Source organism: Athene noctua, chromosome 2, assembly GCF_965140245.1.
Source record: "Athene noctua chromosome 2, bAthNoc1.hap1.1, whole genome shotgun sequence".
NCBI lineage: Eukaryota > Metazoa > Chordata > Aves > Strigiformes > Strigidae > Athene > Athene noctua.
The window spans coordinates 148,195,519-148,219,841 of NC_134038.1; the positions used below are offsets into that span (position 1 = coordinate 148,195,519).

The 24,323-nt window shown below is 36.1% G+C and overlaps 1 protein-coding gene across 2 annotated transcripts in view; it reads left to right on the forward strand.

Annotated features, from left to right (window-relative positions):
• Positions 1 to 24,323, forward strand: part of STT3B (STT3 oligosaccharyltransferase complex catalytic subunit B) — a 52,905-nt gene that overhangs the window by 21,950 nt on the left and 6,632 nt on the right. For both annotated transcript variants that reach the window (XM_074900580.1, XM_074900581.1), the window contains 11 exons: positions 192 to 300; positions 2,023 to 2,310; positions 3,775 to 3,840; positions 7,359 to 7,458; positions 12,076 to 12,174; positions 13,780 to 13,926; positions 17,008 to 17,056; positions 18,683 to 18,837; positions 20,593 to 20,804; positions 21,616 to 21,803; positions 22,280 to 22,451. In XM_074900580.1, coding sequence (XP_074756681.1) covers positions 192 to 300; positions 2,023 to 2,310; positions 3,775 to 3,840; positions 7,359 to 7,458; positions 12,076 to 12,174; positions 13,780 to 13,926; positions 17,008 to 17,056; positions 18,683 to 18,837; positions 20,593 to 20,804; positions 21,616 to 21,803; positions 22,280 to 22,451 — 1,585 coding nt within the window. The remainder of the gene's footprint in view (positions 1 to 191; positions 301 to 2,022; positions 2,311 to 3,774; positions 3,841 to 7,358; positions 7,459 to 12,075; positions 12,175 to 13,779; positions 13,927 to 17,007; positions 17,057 to 18,682; positions 18,838 to 20,592; positions 20,805 to 21,615; positions 21,804 to 22,279; positions 22,452 to 24,323) is intronic.

Genomic DNA, 24,323 nt, shown 5'->3' on the forward strand with positions numbered 1-24,323 from the left:
TAACTGAGAGCTTAGTAATTTACTTTAAAACTCTAGAGATTTAGAGAGGACCATTGTAGTTATATACTAAATGAGATGCTAAAGTTTAATTACTTTCTAGGTCTTGGAAAACAAATGACTTATGTGTAAAACTTAGGTTCTTGATTTTATTTTTTAAATTTTTTTTTTAATCTTCTTCTGTTTCTTTCTAGGTTTAACTATAGATCAACGCATCATCTTGCATCCCATGGGTTTTATGAATTTTTAAATTGGTTTGATGAAAGAGCATGGTATCCACTGGGAAGAATAGTAGGTGGAACTGTAAGTATTATAATAATAATAGATAACTTTGCAGTAAATTGTGAGGGTTTTTAACTTTCAATACAAATTCTACATTTATAAAAGTAGAATCTTAATAAAATATGCTTTTAATTGTCAAATGGCTGCAGAGGGAATAGCGAGATGTTTTTAATTTTTAGCTGCAGGAACTAAGACAGTGTCAGCTTTAGTCTTTATCCAACAGCATACTGTGAACAAGAAATACACAACTGAGTTCTGCTTCCATACATATGAACTTCTAATAGTAATAAATAACAGTATTATGACTCCTGTAATTCTGGTACATGAAATGAAAAAAGAAAAATTAAAAAAAAAAAAAATCTAAATCTCTTAAGGCACAAGTTTTAATCCAGTGGCCTATGTTGAGTGTGTATAGAAAATGTTAGAATTTCACTGGAAAAAGACCATTTGACATTAAATCAGTGGGTCACCTGTATGAAACATCAAGAGTAGGTAGGATTGGTATCAGGAAGGGTGTATGAAGCAATGTTATCAAATCAGAATACAAATATCATTCATTGATAGACTAGCTTTAGTAACACTGACACAGCCACGTGTTACTTAATGTGTGGAAATGTATTAATACTTTTAAATTGTAGTACATACCATTTAAACACATTTATGAACTTTTTTGTAACAACTGGATTACCATTTGTTTTAGTATCTTAGAGATACTTCACTCATATGTAACATATATATGTGTTTTTTCCGTAACTGTCTTATATGAAGTAAAAACCTTTAGGAAATAGAATCAAAATGTTGGTTGCATACATTATTTTGCAAGTCACATGGTATATTATGTTATAATAGTTTATCTTGAAAACCAGCTTTCAAGGATATATGCAGGGGAACATTCTGTCATCTGTTAATTCAATTTAGTACAAGACCCTTCTTAGCTTTCAGAAGAAACTAAGGCAGGTGAAGTACATATTAACTTTTCTAGTACATATTGATTTTTCTAATGTTGATAAATGTGGGAGGGTAGAATTCCTATTAAGAATATTTTAAAGTTCTCCGATATTCTGTGATGGGTTCAATAGATTTGTGTGAGTCTATGCTACCTTTCCTGGAGGACATCTTAATTCACTTTTATCAAACTTTATTTTAATCCTTCATATCCAACATGTCTACAGATGTCTTGCAAATATATAATATTCAAATGACTGACTGTCAACTTTTCAACTTAAAATCTTGTTGATGCACATTTTCTTTCTTGATGGATAACAAGAAGTGAGAGAGTGGCAATGGTATATTTTGGAAGAAAAGGCGTAGGGCTGGGAGATCTTTGGTTTCTTCTTGTCTTATGGTTTTCGGATTTGTTTTTTTTCTTAAAGCTGTTAGCTGGCTTGAAATTTGCTTGCAGACTTCAGTTTCTGCTTCCAGACCTTAACGACATTCCTCTCATTATATGATAAATGTCAGGCAAGATAGGATATTATCTGTATGCTGCTTATTGAGTTACAAAATGGATTATATGTAATTGTTAGCATTTGGATAAAATTTTAAAAACCTCTGATATTCAGTAGTATTGTCAAAACATGATTAAAGAAGCATTAAAATAATTCCATTAGCTTTACCTGCTCACTGCTTATATCAGCTTAAGAAATGACTGTTTCATTGCAAATTATATGCAAATAAACCTACCGTGATCATTTTCTGCAATAACCTAGTGGGTTGGTGTTTTTTCTTTTCCCCTCCTTTTAGGTATACCCAGGACTGATGGTGACAGCAGGCCTTATACATTGGATTTTAAATATGCTTAACGTGACGGTCCATATAAGAGATGTATGTGTGTTCCTAGCACCAGTTTTTAGCGGCCTTACAGCTATTTCTACTTTCCTGCTCACCAGAGAACTGTGGAACCAGGGAGCAGGGCTTTTAGCTGCCTGTTTTATTGCCATAGTTCCAGGTTACATATCCCGATCAGTAGCAGGATCATTTGACAATGAAGGCATAGCTATTTTTGCACTGCAGTTCACATACTATTTATGGGTAAGTAATTGCTGAGTCTTTTGCTTTGGAAAGGTTTTTTGGTTCCTCCTCCAACCAAATGACTGATTTTTCTTAGAATCCATTGAATTCGTATTTTCCTCCCTCTCATCCCTCTTCCCCTTGGCTCTTGATCAGGCAAGTGCTGAGAAGTCACATGATCGGAACCACTCCATAATCACGCTCTTCAGTTTGCTGTGTAAAAGTACTGTTCAACTGAAGTATGTGTGTCCTATAGTAGTAATAATAATGATCATAAGTCTGAATTTAAATCAAACAAAAGGGTTGTCCCTGTTTTTTGATTTGGAGGTATTAGAATTATACAAGCATCAAACTTCAGCCTCCTTATTTAGCTGGTGTAAAGCAGTAGACTCTGAATATAAAGTGCTTTGAATTGTCTTCTGGAGAAGCTTTTGACTGTATGGAGGGTCTGGGCTTTGACTTGACCATCCAAATTAAATACCAAAAGCTGTCCAGAGCAAGATGCTAACACGCTTAAAAGAAATAGTCTGATGCCTTCTAATTAACCTACTTGCTAGGGTGTCTTGTCTGTCACTCCTTAATCTGTATGTAGAATTTCATCTGTATTGCAGTGTTGTATGAAGTAGTTTAGGCAAGCTGGAGTTTTTCTGGACTGTTGGATCTATTTTGGAAATATCACAAATAACATAACTATATTGTTATTCAGCATGAGTACTGCAGGGTTTTTATATCTGGGCTTAGAATAAACTGCAGCTGTAAAGGTGTATTGTGTTTGATAATAATAGAATCAACCTATGTTGTTCCTTTATAACAACTGAGACATGATAGCAGTTACCTGTTCTTATGGAACTCCTATTTAACTAAACTGCATAGCGCAATAGTGCTTGCATGAACTCTTCTAGAATTATGTCTGAATCAAATATATTTTATAGATAACTTCCTAGCTTTATTTAATGTCAGGTTTTCATTCCTATTTTCCCACACCATAATCACCACCATTAGTTTTGGACAAAATCATACTCCTGGGCCAGTTTATGGATCCTCCTAAGCCTTTAGTAGTATCTGGATGCTCTCATTTACCTTAAGCAAGTTTTTCAAAATTACAGCTCTTTCATCTATAATTGCAGAGTTGGGTCTGATGCCAGTCAAAGTAAGCCATGGGTAGTCTACACTTAGAATTATAAAGTGGTCTAATGTCCTGGAGAAAGTAGCACAGAGGTGTTGCAACAACTTTTTTATCTCAGATCATGAAGTAGAGGGTTGCATTGCATCCTGTCTCTGCTTTAACTAGAGAGATAGGTATAAGCTATTTTGTGTGTGACTGAATTGCACTTGTGGTTTGGTTTTATGGACATCAGTTCAGAAGCATACAAATACAACATGATACATGCTAAAGAAGTGTACTAGACAGTTGTTTTGGAATGAAATTATGGAATATTGTCCAGTATTTGTTTGTCATTCATAAATACTTGGTTGTTTTTAAAGGTGAAGTCTGTGAAAACTGGGTCGGTCTTCTGGACAATCTGCTGCTGTCTATCCTACTTTTACATGGTAAGCCTTTTTTATATATATAATGCCTAAAGTGTTTGAGTAGGGCTTACATAATCCATATGTTGACAAAGAACAGAAGAAGGAGATTTTGATCTTTGTTGGAGCCATAATGTAAAATTATTGCTTCATGTTACTGTTAAAACCTTAAATAGATGAGTAAGAAGACAATAAATATATTGAAATTTGAAGTCTTTAAACACAATGAAAACAGGTTTTGGAAAAACTTAAGCATAATTTTACTTACAAATTTATCCTATGCTTTGAATAGTTGCTCTGATTCAGTGAGATTTTGGTTTTGGTGCAGGTGAATTAAGGTGGAATTTTGATACTGTGTCTGTGTGCCATTATTATTTAAAATGCTATAATAATATTTAAAATTTATGGAGAAAGTTACATTTATATAACTTTGAAAGCTATTTATTTGGGTATAATTATGTCATAAAGTAAAGCTTACCACCAGAACTGCTGAATGAATTCAATGTCAGATTAAACAATCATAAAGTCTCTTTTTATTCTTAATCTGTGAAAATGGAGGCTATTGCAGAGATGTTCCTAAGGGCTAACAAAAGGAAAAAAACAGTAGTAAAATTGAGGAAATAAAAGTAATAGCTACATTGAGGGAATTGGTTTCCTCCCTCCTCCATCTTCTGAAACCTTAGACTTGAAGAATTTTCCTGTATGAATCAGTCAAAGGTCCTTTTTACCCCTGACTGATAAACTTTTTTTGTGGCTATATGAAACATAAATTAGCCTCAAAATAGCCAGTTTGGTGTCGGTTAAGATTGAGGTCACAGATATTGCTTTTCTACAGTCAGGTAAGTAGACTTGCAAGGAAAATGAACTTATTAACTGTTTTGCATGCCTTAATTTAAAGTACAAGGTTAACTCAGAGGTTATCTGGATGCTGCCTAGATTTCCTCTAGCTTTAACATTCACTGGGTTTTCTGGGAGATTTTTGCTCTTAATATAGCAAATAATAGCCCTGTATATGTTGCCAAAAGAGGATAGCTATCTCCTGTTAATAGGACATTTATTTCCTCCATTGTTTCTCCTCCTTTTTGCCAAGTGATTAAATAAACAGCTACTTCTTTATACACCACATTGCTGTTCATATAGAATCACAGTGAAGCAATCCTGTAGGTTTGGTGCAGACTTACATGCAGTAAAAAGTCAGGCAAGTAAGTTTTTAATTGTTATATCTGTATACCATAATCTTTTTTATATTGTGCCATTTTATTGGCAAGATCCTCTAAAAGTGCTTTTCATAAATATGCAGATAAAAAGATAATACTCTTGCAATCTTACTGCTGAAAAATCACACAATAACAAGTTCTTCTCATCTTAGTCCAACTAGTGTCTTTATCTGTGGGATTGTACAAGAGGGAGGGGATGTGATCTAGAGTGTCCATGGTGACACAACATATGGAGTCAATGTAGTCATCATCATGACATTCAGTCCTGGAATATAAATTAATGTTTTTCTTTTATTTTCCTTTTAAGTGCTGTCAGCTAGCAAAAGGTTAAGATTTGTCTGTAGCTTAGCCTCAGTGATTAGATGATAGAATTTCATTGCTTACAGAGTGTACCTGCTTCATCTCTGGTGGTGGCTTTCCATGTACCATATTTCCCTTTGGGAAAGAGTTTTGTTAAGATGCCCTTCTAGACATTTTGCTTAGGTAAATTTTTAGGACAAAGAATAATTCTACTATTTCTTATATAGTGTTCATTTGTCATTTTCTGATGGATTTAGTTATGTTTTCAGTGTAAGTTGAAAATCACAATTTTGAGCTAGTAAGAGTCAGTCCTTGTGTGGGTAGTTTAGGCAACAGATCCTTGAAAGAGGAACATACACTGCATGGACTGACAGAAATCTTTCTTGATAACTAATTCTGCTTAAAATACATACCTAACGCACTGTGGTAATTTGACTCATCGCATTGCATTCCGTAAGGAGGCTTTTTTCTTTGCATTTATATTTTTAGCATTTATTTGACTTCAGCAACTTCTGCTTCGGATAGCTTTTTATGACGCGGAGGTAAAGTAAAACAAAGCTTTACATTGAAGCAATCATTGTAGAAGTAATAGCATGTTTTCACTCTTTTTGCCAGTCTGTGAGGATGCCTCAGTTTTGTTTAAAAGTTCCACAGTGCGTCTTCAGTGCTTAGATTTAGTTTAATATTTTGATATTAGAGGTGCAGGTCTCTTGTCCGTATAAATGGTCTGCTACCTGCATCATTCAAACCTTTCCCTAAATATGACAGTGTCCTAATTGCACATTTGTTCTTACTCTATTTTGTCTTACCTGTCTTCATATAATATTTTCTCCCATTAAATAAACTTGCCTGTGTAAGCCATGATACTTCATGCTAGTAATTTGGAAATAGGATCATGATAATCTGAAATGTGTTTCTAGAAAACTTAGAAGATTTCTGTACTACTTGTTTCATGTTGTCTGAATTGGTTACCCCAAGTTTTGAAAACGCTGGGATTTGTAGTATAAGTATCAAAAAACAGTAGTACTTGGCCTCGTCCTTATTTTAGAATCTGTTCTACAGAACATAGTCATTTGGGTTTCTTTTTGGATTCTAGGGCTTTAAAAATATGAATCTAAGCCCTAAAGTACAATTAAAGTGAAAACCGCATTAGCTACTGCATTCTAAAAAGGAAGATCTAGGGTAGGCATGGTGCATATGGGAGAAGTCTAAACTGTAATTTGGTAAGAGGACATGTGTTAAAATACAGATTGTCTAGTCAACATTAGCCCTTCTAAATATGTTAGAAATGTAGATAACACATTGTAATGATCACTCATTAAATCTTTCTCTAAACCAGCCACCAGTGATACGTTGATAACATTGTAGTGTTTCAGTTCTAAGTACACCATACAGGTGCTTTTCAAGTGCTGCTGTTTTGCTACAGGTCTCCAATATCCATGATATTGTTGTACACCATTCCATGGTGCTCAGCCCTGCTTCCCTCCATGTCCATCCACTTCCTTTTGGTATTTTCCTTACACTGCAACCTGCACTGGCTGCTTTGCTCCAGGAATTCTGCTCCCAGAGGTGTACCTTGCTTCCTTTCTCCTCTCTGGACAGAAATACTCTTCTCTGTCCCCAGCAAAAGGTGCAGAGCATGGTGCTAAATTTGCATGTCAAAGGAACATAGGGTCCTACATGGGAGTCCTACTGCTGCCTTGTGCTGCAGCCTTCACCATGGGAAAAAGCCCCCAGCATCTCATTCTTCTTTGCCAGCCTGACCAGAATATCTTGGGAGGAGGAGGAGATACGGGAAGGACAGCCTTGAAAATCCGCCAGCCCATTTCAAAACTCTTTGATATGTAGGGGTTTGGTTGGTTTTTTTCTTTTTTGATAATAAATGTTGAGAAGGATTCTGATGGCATTACAGTTGTTGGGGTTTGTGTTTACTTGTTAGACTTATCAGGATGTATAAATTCAACATTGCCTATCCTAAGAATTTGCAGATATTTTCAGATCTATTTCCTATTCCATTTGTCATAGGTTTCTGCTTGGGGTGGTTATGTTTTCATCATCAACCTTATTCCACTGCATGTGTTTGTTCTGTTGCTGATGCAGAGATACAGCAGGAGGGTTTACATCGGTAAGTTTTGTTCATTGAATAGTCATTCTCAAATGCTTAATCATGAGATATGAAATTAATTATACTGAGTATTTTGTATCAAGTGAGAATTAAGTAATTGTATATCAGGTTGCATTTTTAAAATTTGATTACTGATTATAGTCAGTCATTCTCTACAACATGGAAATAAGGAGTTAAAACAGTCACACTTCCAAATTTCATATATGTAGCTTCTAATTAATTTTCTCTTTTCTAGTGCACTGAAAAAACCATAATTGGATGGTTTGATATTTGTAGAATCCTTTTAATATATTTTTATATATATATTATGTATATGTCTGTAATAACATTTAATTTTTTTGCCTTTTACCAGTATGTTAAACAATTGCTATTTTTAAAAGTTGAGCAGTAGAAATTATGCAAACATACGGTATATTGTGACATATGCGAGAAAAGACGAAAGGAATTTTAAGCAGCGATGCATGTTTTATATAACCTAGGCTAAAAAGTCATGTAAGAGTCTGTCCACTCCTCCTTAAGATTTTATTGGGTCAATGGGTCAGCCTTCCTTTCAGTTTCAGGAATGTGTGAATAGTGATCTTAGGAGACTAACTTTTTACTTGATTTGCCTGACATTTTAAATACTCTGTAAACTGCTTTTACAGAGACTTTATCATTTAAATCAGTTGCCCGTGGTGTAGGTGTGTGGATGAAATAAATAATAAGCAATTCAAAGCTCTATAAGTTAGCTAGAACATTTTGACTCCCTAGTGTGAAATCTTTACAATAAATAGTTTGAGAACATGATATGAGTTTAAGTGTAAAATCACAGGACATTTCATATTTGTAAATATATTTTTGCTACCCATTTTGATACTGTTTTATCTTTGTATTTTTAATTATTCTGATTCTTTTTTTAGTGCCTGCTAGAGAAATTACTGTATTTACATATATATTTTTGAACCATTATATACTATAAGAATTACTCAATTTACTCATCTTCAGATTTGTATTTTTATTACCAAAGCTATAAATATTAGTTTCACGCTTGTTAATCTGTTTATGTAATTCAGAAATGGAAATTATTTTTTTAAAAAAAAGAAAAAAAAAAAAAAGCTCTAGCCCATCTTTAATTTTTAATGTTAGTACTACTTCTTCATTAACTACTACTTCATAACTTAAGGGGAAAGTAATTTATCTTGTTTTGCTTCAAAAATTGTTTTGTTGAGTATTTTTATTTTCAAATTTCTATGAGTTAGGCAAGAGAAAATTAGATTTACTAATTATAAAATCCTGAAGCAATGTGGTAACCAGAAACAATAAAGAATAAGCACTCTTGCTTTTTCAGGTTTCAATGAACTAGTCTTTGAACTCGTCTGGGGAAAATATTACTTCAGGTTCATCTGAATTAAAGGCTTTGGCAGACGTTTGTTTTGCAAATAGCTACAGTGTTTTGAGATGTTATTGCCCTTCAGCTGTGAGGGAGGTGTACTTCAGCAGAGTTGTCAGAATGAAAATGTGATTGCTGCTCTCCTGTTCCATTGAAACCACTGGCTTAATTTAAGCTTTCATGGGAAGCCTTACACAGAGAAGTCTGTACATCTCACATTGTTAGTATATGTTTTCTAGGATTGTTTAACAGGATGTTTTTGTAAAACAGGTAAGAATGTTCAAGTACTTCTGAGAGGAAATTCAAGTGTGCTTCACTCCCAAACTATTCAGATACAGAGAAGAGTTTGCAAAAGCTCATTGAAATAGCGAGAATAAAGATATTCTTGGAGTTTCTGTGATAGGCAATTGCTAATGTGCCTGTAGCAGTCTTATAAGTCTCAAAAAACTACCACTGTGTGCAGCTAAAACTTTTGTAAACTGTTGTGAGCTGAGAGTAGCTAGTAAAATTTGCATCCGTTTTACCATTACCAAGAATTGGGGGGGGGTTTAATCTCTAGATCAGTTGCTTAATTATATTTTTAAACTATCATAAGCCTAACTTTTGTAATAGATGAATGATTAATCTAACATCATAACAAATGTAGAGAACAATATTTGGCAGCACCAAAGTGGTGATTTCCTGGTATGTATTTTTCATATGGGTGTTCATACACCAAAGAAAAGCTTAATAGGACATCATCTGATGTACCTGGCAGTGTAATTCAGAATCATTTAATGAGAAAAAATTTCCCAGAGCATTAACTTTTTGCCAATTTTAAAATATTTTATGACTTGCAGGTAGATTAATTTATCAGCCAGATAGTTTCTGACCCACTTGGCATCAATGGTGATCATGCTACCTACATTCAAAAGCTTATGCTGTGCTTTTTTTTTTTTTTTTTTTTTTTTGTCTTGACAGTGGTCAGTATCTTTCATTCAGATATTACTAGCTTAATAATTAAGAACAAGTGCTTTGAATTCCAGTGTATTAGCAGCACTTGTATAGGTAAATAACCTTTGTATTCAGATACACGAACCATTGGTATTATTTTCTATTATTGTATCTGTAATTTCTCTTGTAGTTTATCATATGTTTAAAAAATAAATGGGTTTGCATTTGGAAAGGTACCAATATAGATTTAAGTCATGCTTGTACACTTAAGAGACTTGGTAATTTTCACTTCAATTTGGGGTTTTTTTCTGTGCAATATTTCTAAGTTCTGTTTACTTTTCAGAATATTTAATAACAAAATACTTAGGATCTTGTAGAATTTAAAACTTCAATAATTCCTTGTTTTATGTCTTTTTTTATATGATTTTTTAAATGATAAACTGATTTTATTTAAATAGTGAACAAGTATATATTTATGTCAACTACTTCAGTATTCTAAAACCTCAGATGATGAGTGTTTATTTCTGGTGATTATAATCTATTAATTGAAGGTATGTGGTCAAGTATTTGATCATACTCTCTGGAGAAGTTTTTCAGTAAGTTCTTTTTGTGTTTGTGCAGTGTACAGCAACTAAAATGGTTTGTAAATTGAGTTTATCCACAGCAGGTCAGAATGTTTTGTTCTTGATCTAGTCAAAGTTATAACCATGAGAATAGCTTGTCGGAATCAAAATTAACTTCTTGTTTTTGAAAAGCCTGTACAAACAGTAGAATGTAAAGGAGCGTGGAAAGTTTGTGATGGTGACACCATGGTGTATCTAAGTTTCTAGAAAAATTGCGTTACTGTGTCAATTGCCAGGTTTTTTTTTCAATACCAGGCAGCAGACATGTGATAGCTGTTTGAAAGAAGTAGGAGTAATAGATTGGGGGGGGAGGGGGGGGGGGAAGTGGGCATAGACAGTATAGCAGTTTCAGGACTAGGCTTAAAAATTATGACTTACAATGGTCTAACAAATGTGAAATGTAGTGATTTATGCCAATTATTGAAATTCCACAGGATGGCAGTGTTGTAACACTTTCATGGTACAGTAAATGATTTATGTTGTAGCGAATTCTTGAAAAATTGAGCTTCCTACAACAAAAAAATATATTTCAGTGACATAAGAGGGCATAGGTCAGTAGCTCGGCCAAGTAGTGCAATACAGATGCTTGAAAGAATATACCAGAGAAGACAGCAAGTAGTTGGAAGTGTCATCACAGCCACTTCTGTGACTTTTGGAAAGCATACAGTACCTTGGAAGCATAATCCCCCAGTGAGACCACAGAGATGCCGTGGAAACAATACCACTGGTAAATGACATGCTCCCCAAACCTGTTCTTTTCTTACAGAGGTTAGCAAAGGATTCTATGAGAACAGGGATCTCTTCATAAGATCAAGGCCATAACAAAGAGAGTGGTTTACGATTTGTAGGAGTGTTTAAAAATCTGAAAGGTGGATTATTGCTGTTTGTCACTGAAGGAACAAAACTTTATTTGGACTTTAAGTTTGCTGGTTACTTCAAATGTAATCAACTCATGGCTGTTCACAGTTGGTATTTCTCTCTTCCCCTCTCCACCTTGAAATACTGAGGACCAAAACCCTGTCAAAATAAAGTGTATTTATCTTAGTGCATACATAGTAATTATGCATGTTATTAATACAAATATTAATTATGATTTTGGCTTCTACTTCTGGGTGGGGGGTTATGAGTCCCCATGGCTGATACATATCCATTAATACATATGCTTAATATTAATTTATAATTCTATTGCTTTTCAGTTTCTTGGCATGCCTCTGCTCTTGTGTTTAAAAAAAAGAACAAGCATACCTCACTGCATTTTCTAAATAGGTAGTGGGCTCTTAAATGTTCGGCTTTTGAGGTCTGGTCCCTTCAACTTCTCCTCATACAGAAAGCTTCTTTTGTCATTTCTTATGAGAGCTCTTCCACCACTCATGACGCATGAAAACAAGATGGAAAAACTATTCCCAAACTAGAACATCTGCGATAGATGGATTACTTCCCTAGGAGGAGGAAAAACCGTGCGATTAGGAACAACAACACTTTGCTATTTCCTCTAAAATTGGGTGCAGAAGGCAGGTTTATTCTAACTGAAGGAGGAAAAAGTAATGAGGATGACTGAAATATTATGATATGATATGTCACTGAAGTTGGCGGGAGGATGGACTGTTATGGAACTGATGCTTTTTGAAATGCATGTGTTCATTTTCTTCCCACCTTTCTCTTCCTCCCCTATCCTCACACTTTTTTTCCTAGCATATAGCACTTTCTACATCGTGGGGTTAATATTATCAATGCAGATACCTTTTGTGGGATTTCAGCCAATTAGAACAAGTGAACACATGGCAGCTGCAGGTAAGAAAATTAAATGTCTTCTTCCAAACAGTCTGCTTAGCACAAAAAACCCTCAAACCCTTGTGGCTTTCTTTCCTTGTGTTAGAAAGAACACATACGAACAAAGTAAATTATTAAAGAAAAAGAGGTACAATTTAGTGTCTGTAGTAAAGTTTGCTTTTCAGTTGACACATTATCCTTCTTTGTGTGAGCTGGAGGTAAAATGCCTCCATAACACTGGATCAGTTACACATTCTGACAAGCACTTATTTTACACGTTGATAATCTCTACTGTTTTGCAATATAATGTTGCCTTCAAGTCTCATACAATTGAAACATTCCTTATTGGTAAATGCAGTTTTTACTGAGCAATTGGTTTTAGAGTTGATCGTCTTCTGTAATTTTTCAAAGTGGTTTAAATACAGATGACTTAAATTCCTAATCAGGAGTCTGATTTTTAAATAACTGATTTCAATCTCATTTGATTCTCCTTATTTCTTTATAGTAAGTTGATTTTTCAATAGTTAAGTCAGACATTTTGATTTCTTGACAGCAATAACCTCTTGCTAAGACTGATAGGTTTATATTTAACTGCATACACTGTTTGTGTGATACAGTTTAGTTTGTTAGATTCCTCAGGTTTTTTATTATGTGTAGTCACTTACCAAGGTTTATTTGGGACAGCAATCTGAATATAATTAAAATTTACCAGAAAAATACTTCTAAAAATTGAGATATTTTTTTTAACAATCGGAATACAATAGAGTAAAGATTATTGAACCACATTTTGCCTCTGAATAAATTTATTTAGTGAACAGAGTTTGTGTCTCTCTATAGGTGTTCAGAACTAGTGAATTCCAACACCGTACTCCTCTAATTTATTGTTAAATTGAAGAAACACCATATACTTGAGTTCTGTTTTCTTCTGCCAGCTACCAGTGAATTTTCACTTTTGAATGGACTAAATGTTGGATTGATCTGATCCTATACATTGAAATGAATAACAACAGAAATATCACATCCAAGTTTTGGTTAATTTTAAATTCTGAATGGCCTTTCCGAGGATGTGGGGTGCTTACCCAGTGAATTCTGGTGTTGCAACACTAGCTTTATATAATTCAGTTGTCTGTATCATTTAATGCCTGTTTGGTTTGTTTTTCTCTCATAAATCCTCCTGGTTTGTTCAGTAGCTTAATTTCCATATATTTCCATGTTAGCCTTGTTTGTGCGTTGCCTGGGGTCTATGTCAATTTTTCAGCAGGTTGAGGTATGTTAAGCTACGTTTTTGTCATAATCAATGCAATCTAGTTTTCAGGTGATCCTCTCCCTTATCCTTAATTTAATTTGGGAGCAAAGAGGTGGTGGCTGTTGGAGCTCTTGGTATAATAAGCAAAGAATGTTTCCAAGAGTATTTTCTCACATTGCAAGTTTCTGTCATTGCAAGAAAGTATCATCCCTGTGAAGTATTAAAGGCTATTTGTCAGAAAGCGATTTTATATTAATTTTTAGATGTAAGGGTGTACCTTACATTTATTTTTCTAATTCAAATCTAGCCAAAGTATGACAATTGCTTTAACAGCTGTTACTGCTTTTGAGCATTTAACAAAAACTTTCCCCTTTCTTTAGGTGTTTTTGCACTGCTGCAGGCGTATGCATTTTTGCAGTATCTGAGAGACAGGTTAACAAAGCAAGAATTTCAAACATTGTTCTTCTTGGGTGTCTCGCTAGCTGCTGGTATTGTATTCCTGAGCGTCATCTATTTGACATACACAGGTAAATAAATGTGAAACTAGTTTACTTTTGGAGCAGGTAAACCAGATGAACATTTGTTTTAGTCTAAAGTAGTCATTGGCAATGCTGCAACAAACCAAAGATACTCTATATTTCTGTGTGTTGGAATTCAGTATGATTTCTGGACTGCAAGAAAAAAAAACAAACCACACTTTGTAGCATCATTCCAGGATTTTGAGTTTATCCACAATCCACCTAGTGATGTAACAAGTCAGACTGGCTGAGGAGCATACCTATAGCCAAAGCCTATTACGTATAGCTAATCTATTCTGAATAGCATTGATAGGTCAAGGTCAGATTGCTTGCTTCCTGAAATCCTTGAATCTGAGTTCTGTATCACTGGAATTCATCTGTAAGTTCTACTTTACTGCTGTGGTTCGGCCTCCAATCTTCAAGGCAGTTCTATGCAGTGTTCCAAGAACAAGCTTGTCTTTGCTTTATTGTCATCCCCAGCTTCACTGCCGTCTTCTGATTCCATCATATACTTGGTGATCTAATACCATACTTCTTTACTCTGATGAAGAAAAAGCATTCTTATTTTCCTAGCTAAATATGTGTTACCCATGCAAAAATTGACTTCTGCTTGGTTTAAATTGCATGATCTTAATATTATACCTCAAATACAGTTCTGTTTTGTCAGTTTTATTTTTGGGGGGAAAAAAAAATAACCTTTCCTGAAATGTAACCTGTTTTTATTTTAACTGACTTCTTTCTTGTACTTCTTTTTATCTATGTTTCTGGTGTAATTTTTTTTTGGTATCACTTGTTTAACATTTTCAACTAATAGCAGTTTTCTTTTTGTTAATGACTATACCATTATTCAAAAATAAAACTTAGCACCTCTATTTATTTTAAAGTCTTCTAAAACTTGATGGTTTATGATTTATTTTTCATTATGTATGAGCAGGTCCTACTAATACTTAGCAAAAATTTTCAGAGTCATATCAAAAAAAAATTCAACTTTTAATCTCAGTGTGCAGCAAAATATGTCTTCTGTTGCACTTATTAAGAAGTGTTGATTTCAACTTCTGAAATTCACTGATCAGTATCACTGCTTCACCAGACAGAACAAACCTCATTCCATCAGCTTCTGGTATGCTGCATGATCTGAGCTCCGGACTGTCTCACAGCACTCTGATCCTTCTCTTTTTTTTCTTAATAAACCTCTTGCAGAAGTGTGCCCACATCTGGACCCTGTATCCCAGGTGCAGCACCTGGAAGAAGGGGTTTGAGGTTCTGGATTGAAGTCCTGCCTGCCATAAGGCATGTCAGCCACTCTTTTCAATTTAGCATGGTTCACTGTTTTGGCCTCGGGGATATTTTTATATTTTACTAACCACCAGCTGGACCCCGATCCACTGAGTACTACTTTGAGCTTGTCAAGACAGCCAATTTTCAATCCATCAAATGGTCTGTTTGTCCAGCCCATTCTTCCTCATCTTATAAATGAGAAATAAGGAAAATGGTTCAAAAAGCATTTAATAATGTATTTCAGGAGACTGTGCTCTGTGATCTTTTCAGGGACTCAGGTCTGTAGTTTCCTGCATATTTCTTCTTGTCTTTCCTAGAGGTGTAGTATTAGCCATTTTGCAGGCACCAGGGGCCTCCCTTATCACCCTGATGAAGATGGTGGGTAGTTAACACAGGGGCCAACTCTTTCAGCACCCTCAGGTGAATGCCAGCTAATCTGGTTTGGATCGTCCAGAGAACACCATAACAGGCAGTTCCCCATCTGCTGGCAGCTCCTCTGCTTGTGCAGGCAGTGGTTTGGGAAGAAGCTTTGCATCTGAAGACTTGAAGGGAAAAGTATGTCTTGTCGAACATTAACCACAATATTTAAATGTCTAAACTAGATACTAAAATCTTCAGTCAGATTATACTAATTTTAAATATCAGATAGAGGGAAAACTTACTGGGTCATGCACAAAGACTTAGGTAATAAATAAAAGGATCTAACTTTCTCTTCATCTTGTTTGTATCTGTCTTCAGAGGGAGCTGAAACAGTGGCAAGGAATGTGGAAATAAAAATCTAAGAATCATCTTACTAATAACTTAATAATTTTTATCTTTCATCTGATAATGATACTGTTCCTTTTCATCTTAAGATATTCGAGTATCTAAAGGCTTTGTTTAAAAAAGATAATGTGGAAAGCTTATCAGCGTGTCTAGCAGCAGCTTTTATATTCCATGTCACATGCAGAAGAATCGGTAGAGAAACAGTAGGAAACTAGTGTTTTGCTGAGCATTAGTGTTTTAGTTATAGATTGCGGGAGAGCTGAGCACACACACGACCACTGTGATCAAGCAATGCCCGTTTATTACAACTAAGAAAGCCCTTTTATAATGTTCTCCCGCACACGTGAGTAACATGCAGTACAAGTCCTCAAGACTGGACAGTTAACTCAGCCCGCGCTTTAAACCTTCTTACGATTGGATAAAAAGTGCCACATCAGCCTTGCCAGGCTTCCTGCCTTGGGTAACTTCCTCTTCCGTCCCAACCCCTTCCGGGGGTTGTTTGTCTCGTCGAGTTTCTCCCCCCTCATTCAGGGTCACATCCTTATCGCATTCTTGCTTGTCTGAGGCTCTTATCAGTCTTGTTCTCCTGCAGGATTGCTCACATGGCCGTTCTCTCGCAGAAAGTCCTCTAGAATCCCAACAATAGATGATTCCCAGTGTCCTGCTCAGGCATTTCAGGAAAATACTTTCTTACCAAATATGTTTTCTTTTTCTTACACTTCTTTAGGGAGTATAGGTTCCTATGTGTCATAATGTTTTATTTTATTTGTTATTGCATTGCTTTGACTTTGGAGGTGTGCACATCTTGATACACACTGATACACTTGATGAGTACAATGTGATCCTGTCAGAGTGTGCTCTTCTGAAAGTAGCTTCATGGTTGGTAGACTTTATAGCCTGCCTAATGCAGTAGGTCTGGTTCACATATATTACAAGTTCAGTGAAATTTCTTTGGGTTTGTGCTAAAATTTGAGGGAGTAGAAAAATTATTGCATTTAAATACCTAGGTGGCAAAAGGTAGTTTTTTTCTCCCCTTCTCTTTTTCAGGTTATATTGCTCCTTGGAGTGGCAGATTTTATTCATTGTGGGACACTGGGTAAGTAAGCATGAAGGATGTAAAGGTTTTAGATATCAGTAGCATTCTACTGAAAACTAACAACCTTTTGCACTCCTCATCTTCAAATCCAGTTAGTATTTCAGTCAAGGAGAATCTGGTGGGCTTTAATCAGTTATCTAAAGAGAACATTTGTACTCACTATTTCATGATCTTTGCAACCATTTCGCTAATTAGTCTATTAAAATTCTTGCTGCTTTGGAAGTTGTTGAATATGTAATGGTATGGGTTTTTTCTAGATGAAATTGTAGTGCTTCTCAACATAAAATAACCAAAACCCGTACCAACACTTGAAGACGCGCTTAAAAATTACTAAGAGCCTTAAACTTGGGCTATTTTCATTGTGCAACATTGTATGAAATGACGAAGATGTTGCACTTGGTCTTGTGTGTTGCCTGTTTATTATGTTCATACATCTGGTTTGTATATACAGATGTCTACTCAACAATTCTGGTTTATTCATGTGTGTTTTCACGGGTAAAATCCTGTGCTAGTTAATATTTTGTTTTAGTTAACCTTTAAAATTCCAATGTTGGATTCTTTAGCCAGCTAGGAGAACAGGAATAAAGCCAAAGATATTTTCTCAGATAAATGTATTTAAGGTGAAATTCAGTTGGTAGATTTTTTTTTTTTTTTTTAAGATTAAAACCAGAGATAGGAGAACTTCAGACTTTTGCTGTTCAGCTTTTTCAGGCTCCAAAGTCCAGCTCATACAGGATTCTGTACAAACTCTGTAATAAATGTGGTAGAATAGATGTCAATAAAGAAGCCTCAGCTTTATTTGAAGAACATAGAGATGTTCTTTGCCTGTAAATGAAGTGGTCTATATATATACACAAAGCATTAAACTTTTGAGGGCTTGTCTACATTAGAAAATCATATTGTGTTAAAACACACAATGGGGTTTTGAATGAGAACTGGATCTCAGTGAAGAAAAGGACATAGGATTCTATGATATGTTTGATACCTCACTGATCAGTCATGTAGCACCCCAGATTAGGTCAGTATGTATAGCTGTCTTTAATATAGAACACAGTTCTGTCCTTGTCTGCACTGAGTGTTTGACATGTTGTTTCGTTGATATGTATTTCCAAGTGTAGACAAGGCCTGATTTTTTTCAGCATCTAAAAGAATGTGGGGGCATCAGTAACTGGTCTGATATTTAATATTGGAACTTCCTATACTAAGAAAACAAAGGTATTCTGTGTAGAGCAGAGTTTTCAAAATGGTGTTGAAAATCTAGGGGTCTTATTAGCATGGATGATTATCTCTTTGATATGTAATAGCTTCCATAGCTGTGTGTTTTCATTTTGATGAATTTGTCTTCGTATTTAGCCAAAACATCCATAATTTTCATTCTTTTAATTAGTATGGAAATAATCCTTTATATTGGTGTGTTCGGTAACTCTGTACACCAAATACTTCCTAAATACAGTAAAACCTGGGGACTTTTGTACTAAAAGTTTCATTAGATTTCTGCTGAATAGAGCAGCTGCCATTTTAAATTGAAATGCTTCCTTTGAAATGAATTTCAGAATTCCTAATGTTTACAATTTTTAATAGTTTTATCTTTTCAAAATAATTTGAACTGAATTTTTTTTAAAAAAGGTATGCGAAAATTCACATCCCGATCATTGCCTCTGTGTCTGAGCATCAGCCTACAACATGGGTTTCCTTCTTTTTTGATCTGCATATTCTCGTGTGTACTTTCCCAGCAGGGCTGTGGTTCTGTATCAAAAACATCAATGATGAAAGAGTCTTTGGTAAGAGAAAATATTTTTAAATTGTTTTGAAAAACCTTGCCTTCAACTTGATTCTATTTGGTTTTGTATGCTTGAAGCTGGTATAGGGCTTGTTTTAAAAAAAGGTTTAAAAGTGATGTGTTTAAAGATGATTAGTTAAAGTTGCCTGCATCCAGCAGTATTTAAAACCTCTTACAAAAATGCAGAGATCGGTGAATTGGTGATGGGAGTGTCGTCTCAAGAGGTGGGATCAAAATATTTGTCGGTGTCACTGTGTTCTGCGGCAGAAGTTGCTGCTCTTCCACACGCTGGTCTTGCAAACCATGTGCTGGGGAGCAGTTCCACAGTACAGTACAGCCAGATGAGTGGCGAAGGGAAGGTCCCTACCCTATGCAGGCCGTAAGGCAGCTGACCCTTCCCTGGGTGTCTGGCACTCAACCCATCACAGATGATTCAAAATGCGTTTTCTTTCCAGATTTTCTGTTATTTTAGTGAACTGAATCATTTGCTGTGCTAGATAAGGCACAAGCCTAAGCAGAGGTGTGGGGTCTCCTTATGTCAGTGACAACAAATTGTTTATTTGTACAAAGCTGTACTGTGAAAGCAGACTTTTAAAATTATGAATGGGACTTGTAAGGATGTAATTTGAAGTAGTAGCTGAAATGGAGCAGTGACGATCACTTGGGTCTTGGGCTTTTACAGGGACAGGAGGCTCCAGGCCAATATAGCTGCTCTTAAGGTTACCTAAGAGGTATGTGGGCAGTGGGAACATTCGCTGTGTTAAATCCAGTGACTCAGAGGTATTCTGTGCTCTGTGGCTTACGATGAGTCCTTGTCAGGACCAGAGCTGGGCAACTTGCTTTCAGCCTCCCATTGCTGCATCAGCCAGTTAAGTCAGCATAAGGAGACCTATGAGTGAGAATGGAGAGCCGTACTACTTCTCTGTAAAGTAGAAAATACTTAGGTAATGCAACCTGATAAATCGGGGTCCCTTCATGATTTCTGTCACAAATCTTTCACAAAACTCTAGTGTTAAACCATAGCAGACAAAGAAGAACCACTAGTATTTGAACAATAGATGTTTCTAACCAGGGTATACAGGTTGGTTTGGGTTTGTTTTTTCCTTCTAAGAAAAGTGTTCTGAATATTGCTTACTATTCTGAAAATCTTGGTTTGGGTTTTTTAGGGGAGCAGGGGAAGTGGAGATAATACTGTTCAGGAAAACTTACTTAAGAATAAGGCTTGCAGTATCATATTATTTGTCTTTATAATTATAATTATAAAGTCATTATAATGTAGACAAGCCCCCAATTTGTCCACAGAGATCTCTAACTTAAATTAAAACTTGATATTTACATGAAATTCTAACACTTGCTTTTGCTTTTTCAGTTTCAGTAACTTGTTTTGTGTAAGGCTGTTTGACCTTCTTAATCAAATTAAGCTATCTACTATTGCAGTAGTATTTTTAGTGTGTGATATTAAATTTCACTAATAATGTATCTTCTGACACATTATTAATGAATATGAAAATGAGATTGTGTTATCGTTAACAGTTGTCAGGATGAACTTCAGGAAGGATTTGAGGCTTAAAAAGGATAAATGTTAATTGAACTGTATCTCTGTAAATTAAAAAGCAGTGAAATGCGAGAGACCTACTCAAGTCTTTATATACACAGATGCTCAACCCACTTCCAGAAGTAGTTTTATGGAGAGCATGTATGTGTGCAGTCAGTGAGTGTTATTTTCTAAATTTCATCAGTAAATGTTTCTTTGCAGTTGCTCTGTATGCAATCAGCGCTGTTTACTTTGCTGGTGTGATGGTTCGGCTGATGCTCACTTTGACTCCCGTGGTCTGTATGCTGTCTGCAATTGCTTTCTCCAATGTCTTTGAGCGTTATTTGGGTGATGATATGAAGAGGGAAAATCCACCAATAGAGGACAGCAGTGATGAGGATGACAAAAGGAACCCTGGCAACCTGTATGATAAGGTGAGGGATCAAAAGTCAGAAAACAGCCTATTTCTTCTTTTTTTTTCCTTTTTGTCAGAATATTTTAAATGCCACTGGAGGTCTGAATCACTAGCAATTAAATTTAGAACAGGTATTGACATACTCCAATAAGATATCCTGAAAAAAAATCAGAGTCAGTGTAGAGGTGGTTCCTTCTAGCTTGATTGGTGATGAGCCTTTAACCTAAAGGAAGCATGCAGCATTGACCCAGCTTTCTACAGAAGCGATGGCAGACAGCTGCTCGCTCCCTGTAACTAGTTATAGCATTTCTGTCTCAGTGTCTCCATGTTTCCTTCTTGTATTTCCTCTAAGACATGGTAAAATTAAAGAATATGTTTTATGGAAAAGTATTTCTATACATAAACTTGCGTACTCTCTTAACCATGAAGAAGATGCTGTTGGGTATGAATTTTTTCTGTCTCCTAGGGTTTGTTAGACTGACCCTGACAATGCATGAGCCTTGGTTTCCCCCTTTTCCCCACAGTAAATATCTGTGCTTTTCTCTCTTCCATCCTGCCTTATAAAAGGGCATAATCATACTGAGCCAAACCAAGGAAGCCACATGTTGACCCTCACGTAAAGGGTGAAGCTTTCAAGGAATCATCCATTTTTACAAGTTGCTGGATTGTCAAAGTATTCTTGTGCATACTTAGTTAATTTACGCTACAACATGGTCTAGCTTTACTGTATCACGTAGCACTTACTGGTGCATGTTGTGAAGAAAAGGTCATGGGTTCCATTGTCAGGGGTGATAAAAGTTGCCATAACAGATATATTTGTGTTTGTTTAGGCAGGCAAAGTGAGAAAACATGTATCTGAACAGGAAAAAACAGAAGAAGGACTGGGTCCCAATATCAAAAACATTGTTACTATGCTGATGCTGATGTTATTGATGATGTTTGCTGTTCACTGTACCTGGGTAACTAGCAATGCGTATTCCAGCCCCAGCGTTGTTCTTGCTTCCTATAACCATGACGGGTAAGTAAGGTCTACAGCTCTGAAAATAATCAAAGAAGAAAAGGCTTTCTACTTCCTTTGCATTAGTGATTTGCTTTACATTCTTTTAATCACTTATTATATTAAGGCAGAATTGTCACCTGAATAAAAAAATCTTAATACTCTAATTTTCAAAAAGATACATTTTCTGAAATATTTAATGTAAATACATAAAAATAATCCTATCCAAAGCCAAAAAAGATGATGGTTAAAAAAAAAAAAAAAGTTTTGTATCAATCGGTAAAACTTGTTTATGTTATTCAACTGGAAATTCATTTAGTCACATCTTCAAAAACAGTTCAGCTTCGGTTGTCAGTGGGCTCAAACTTACGACTGCAGGTGACTGACACCCTCAACGGATAAGAAAACCTGGATTTGTGAGCCCTGATCTATCATGGTTCGGTTAATTTGTTGCTAGTATTTGTACCGATGTGACTAAAGTGAACTCTGTTCTCCAGCACTCGGAATATCCTAGATGACTTCAGAGAGGCCTACTACTGGCTGAGGCAAAACACAGATGAGCATGCCAGAGTGATGTCATGGTGGGACTATGGCTATCAGATAGCAGGAATGGCAAACCGGACAACCTTGGTCGATAACAATACCTGGAACAACAGCCACATAGCCCTGGTAAGGGTGGAAACACCAAAATGTTTACATTGCAGTCAAGTAGGAAATTGTAAATGTCTGTTGATAGAAAATATGATACTAAGGAAACACAGAAGTGGAAATAACATAATTTTTGCATTTATTAAAACTCAAGTGTAAGGAGTCTTGGGGCTGGAAGGAATCAATTTTGGTTTTGGAGTTTCCATTTTGTTTACTTGGAGTTTCCAAAACTTCACTTCCACTTCAGTTTCTCTTCTTTTCTTTGTGGGAGGATAGACAAAACCTAATGTAACCATTCCCCTCATGATTGGTGCTACAGCAGCTTACTTGGTACCACAGCTTTTCTGGCGCTGTCCAAACCGGGATCGTTTCAGTTCAGCAGTGTCTTTGCTGACCAGATTTTTGAACGGTATGTGAAAACCGACCACATGAAACAACAAATTTTCAGACATCTTGGAAATTAGAGAAAGTTTGTGAACAGCAACGGAAGCAGATTTGATGCAGTTCTGTCTTTTCAAATTTGCAGTGAGACAAAACATCTGTACATTTAATTTCTTCCACTTCTGAAGAGTAAGTTTAAGCTTTATGCATGTGCTTTAAAAAGCAGGGTGGTAGCATTGCCTGTGGTTACAGGGGCACCACCATGGGCAGCTTCAACTTTTTCAGAAAGAAAAGAAAGTGCTGTACTGCAGCTGGGTTGCAGCCTTCCTAGGTGTAGTATAATAACTCATCATCCCTCATCCCTCCGTGATGACATCAGTCATCACTCAGTGGCTGTTTCTTCCCAGAAGACCTATGTCATGCTACATGGGCAGTGGGGGAAGGGCTTGAGGAATGTACTAAGATTGTTTCTTGTCCTGTGTCAGTAGCCAGTACAGCAGCTGGACCAGACTGCAGACAAGCAGTGTTCAAAATCAACAAATTAAGCCGTGCTTTGAGTGTACAAAGGTCCTGGAAAACTATGTATTGGGGAAGGGGGGATCACATGTACATGCTTTGGGCAGGGAGCTCACGTCAGCCCAAAGCAAGCTTGGGAAATTGCACTGTTGGTGCTAACATCAATCAAGCTCTCCCAGGTACTCTGAGGCACTTTCTCTAAGGTTGGTTGTTGACCTGACAGCATTGGTGCATTTTGATAGACACTCAACTCCAATAGCATGATGGGCCACCCTCTTCTACAAGGGGTAGGAGTGCAGATGCTGCATCTAAACCAACAGATCCCTTCAGGACAGGGTGCATTATGTGAACAGAGAGGCTTGTGGAAGTCATCTGTATTGCACGAGCACAGTAACCAGATGCATTACAGCAGTTAATGATGGCTTTTAATAAAGGATTCTCTCCAGTATGACACCTGGTGCTGCCAAGTTCCATCTCAGAATGAATACTCCTTAAAGGAGGACCCGAGCAATAAATGTGTGTTGTGGCGAATACTTGAACTTGTGCTCTGAACAAAGCATGCCACAGAGATGTGTCCAGATGACTTCCTCCTGCACAGCAGTGGAAATCTGCCAGATACTTCACCTTGATGAGGATAATGGCCAAGAAGCTGAGGTTCTTGGTCTTTTTAAGAGCTCAGTGTTTTCTAATTATGTTTTGAACTGAATGTTACCAATTTGTATACAATATTGTTTACATTGTAGTTACTCCCTTTTACTACAGCAATACATTATTATTATGCCTGAAGTACAAGAGCTTCAATAGTAAACAAAACCACTGACCTAAGTGAATTCTTTAAGTGTGGGAAGCGACTGTGGCAGAGGTTCTGGATACAGCTGTAAAAGTTTTTCAAGGCCAAACCTACATTATGCTTTTAGCTCAAGGATACCTCTGTTCAGACATTTTCTCTGCATAAATTTACCTTGAATTTAATGCTGAGGGTGCCTGTATGCTGTT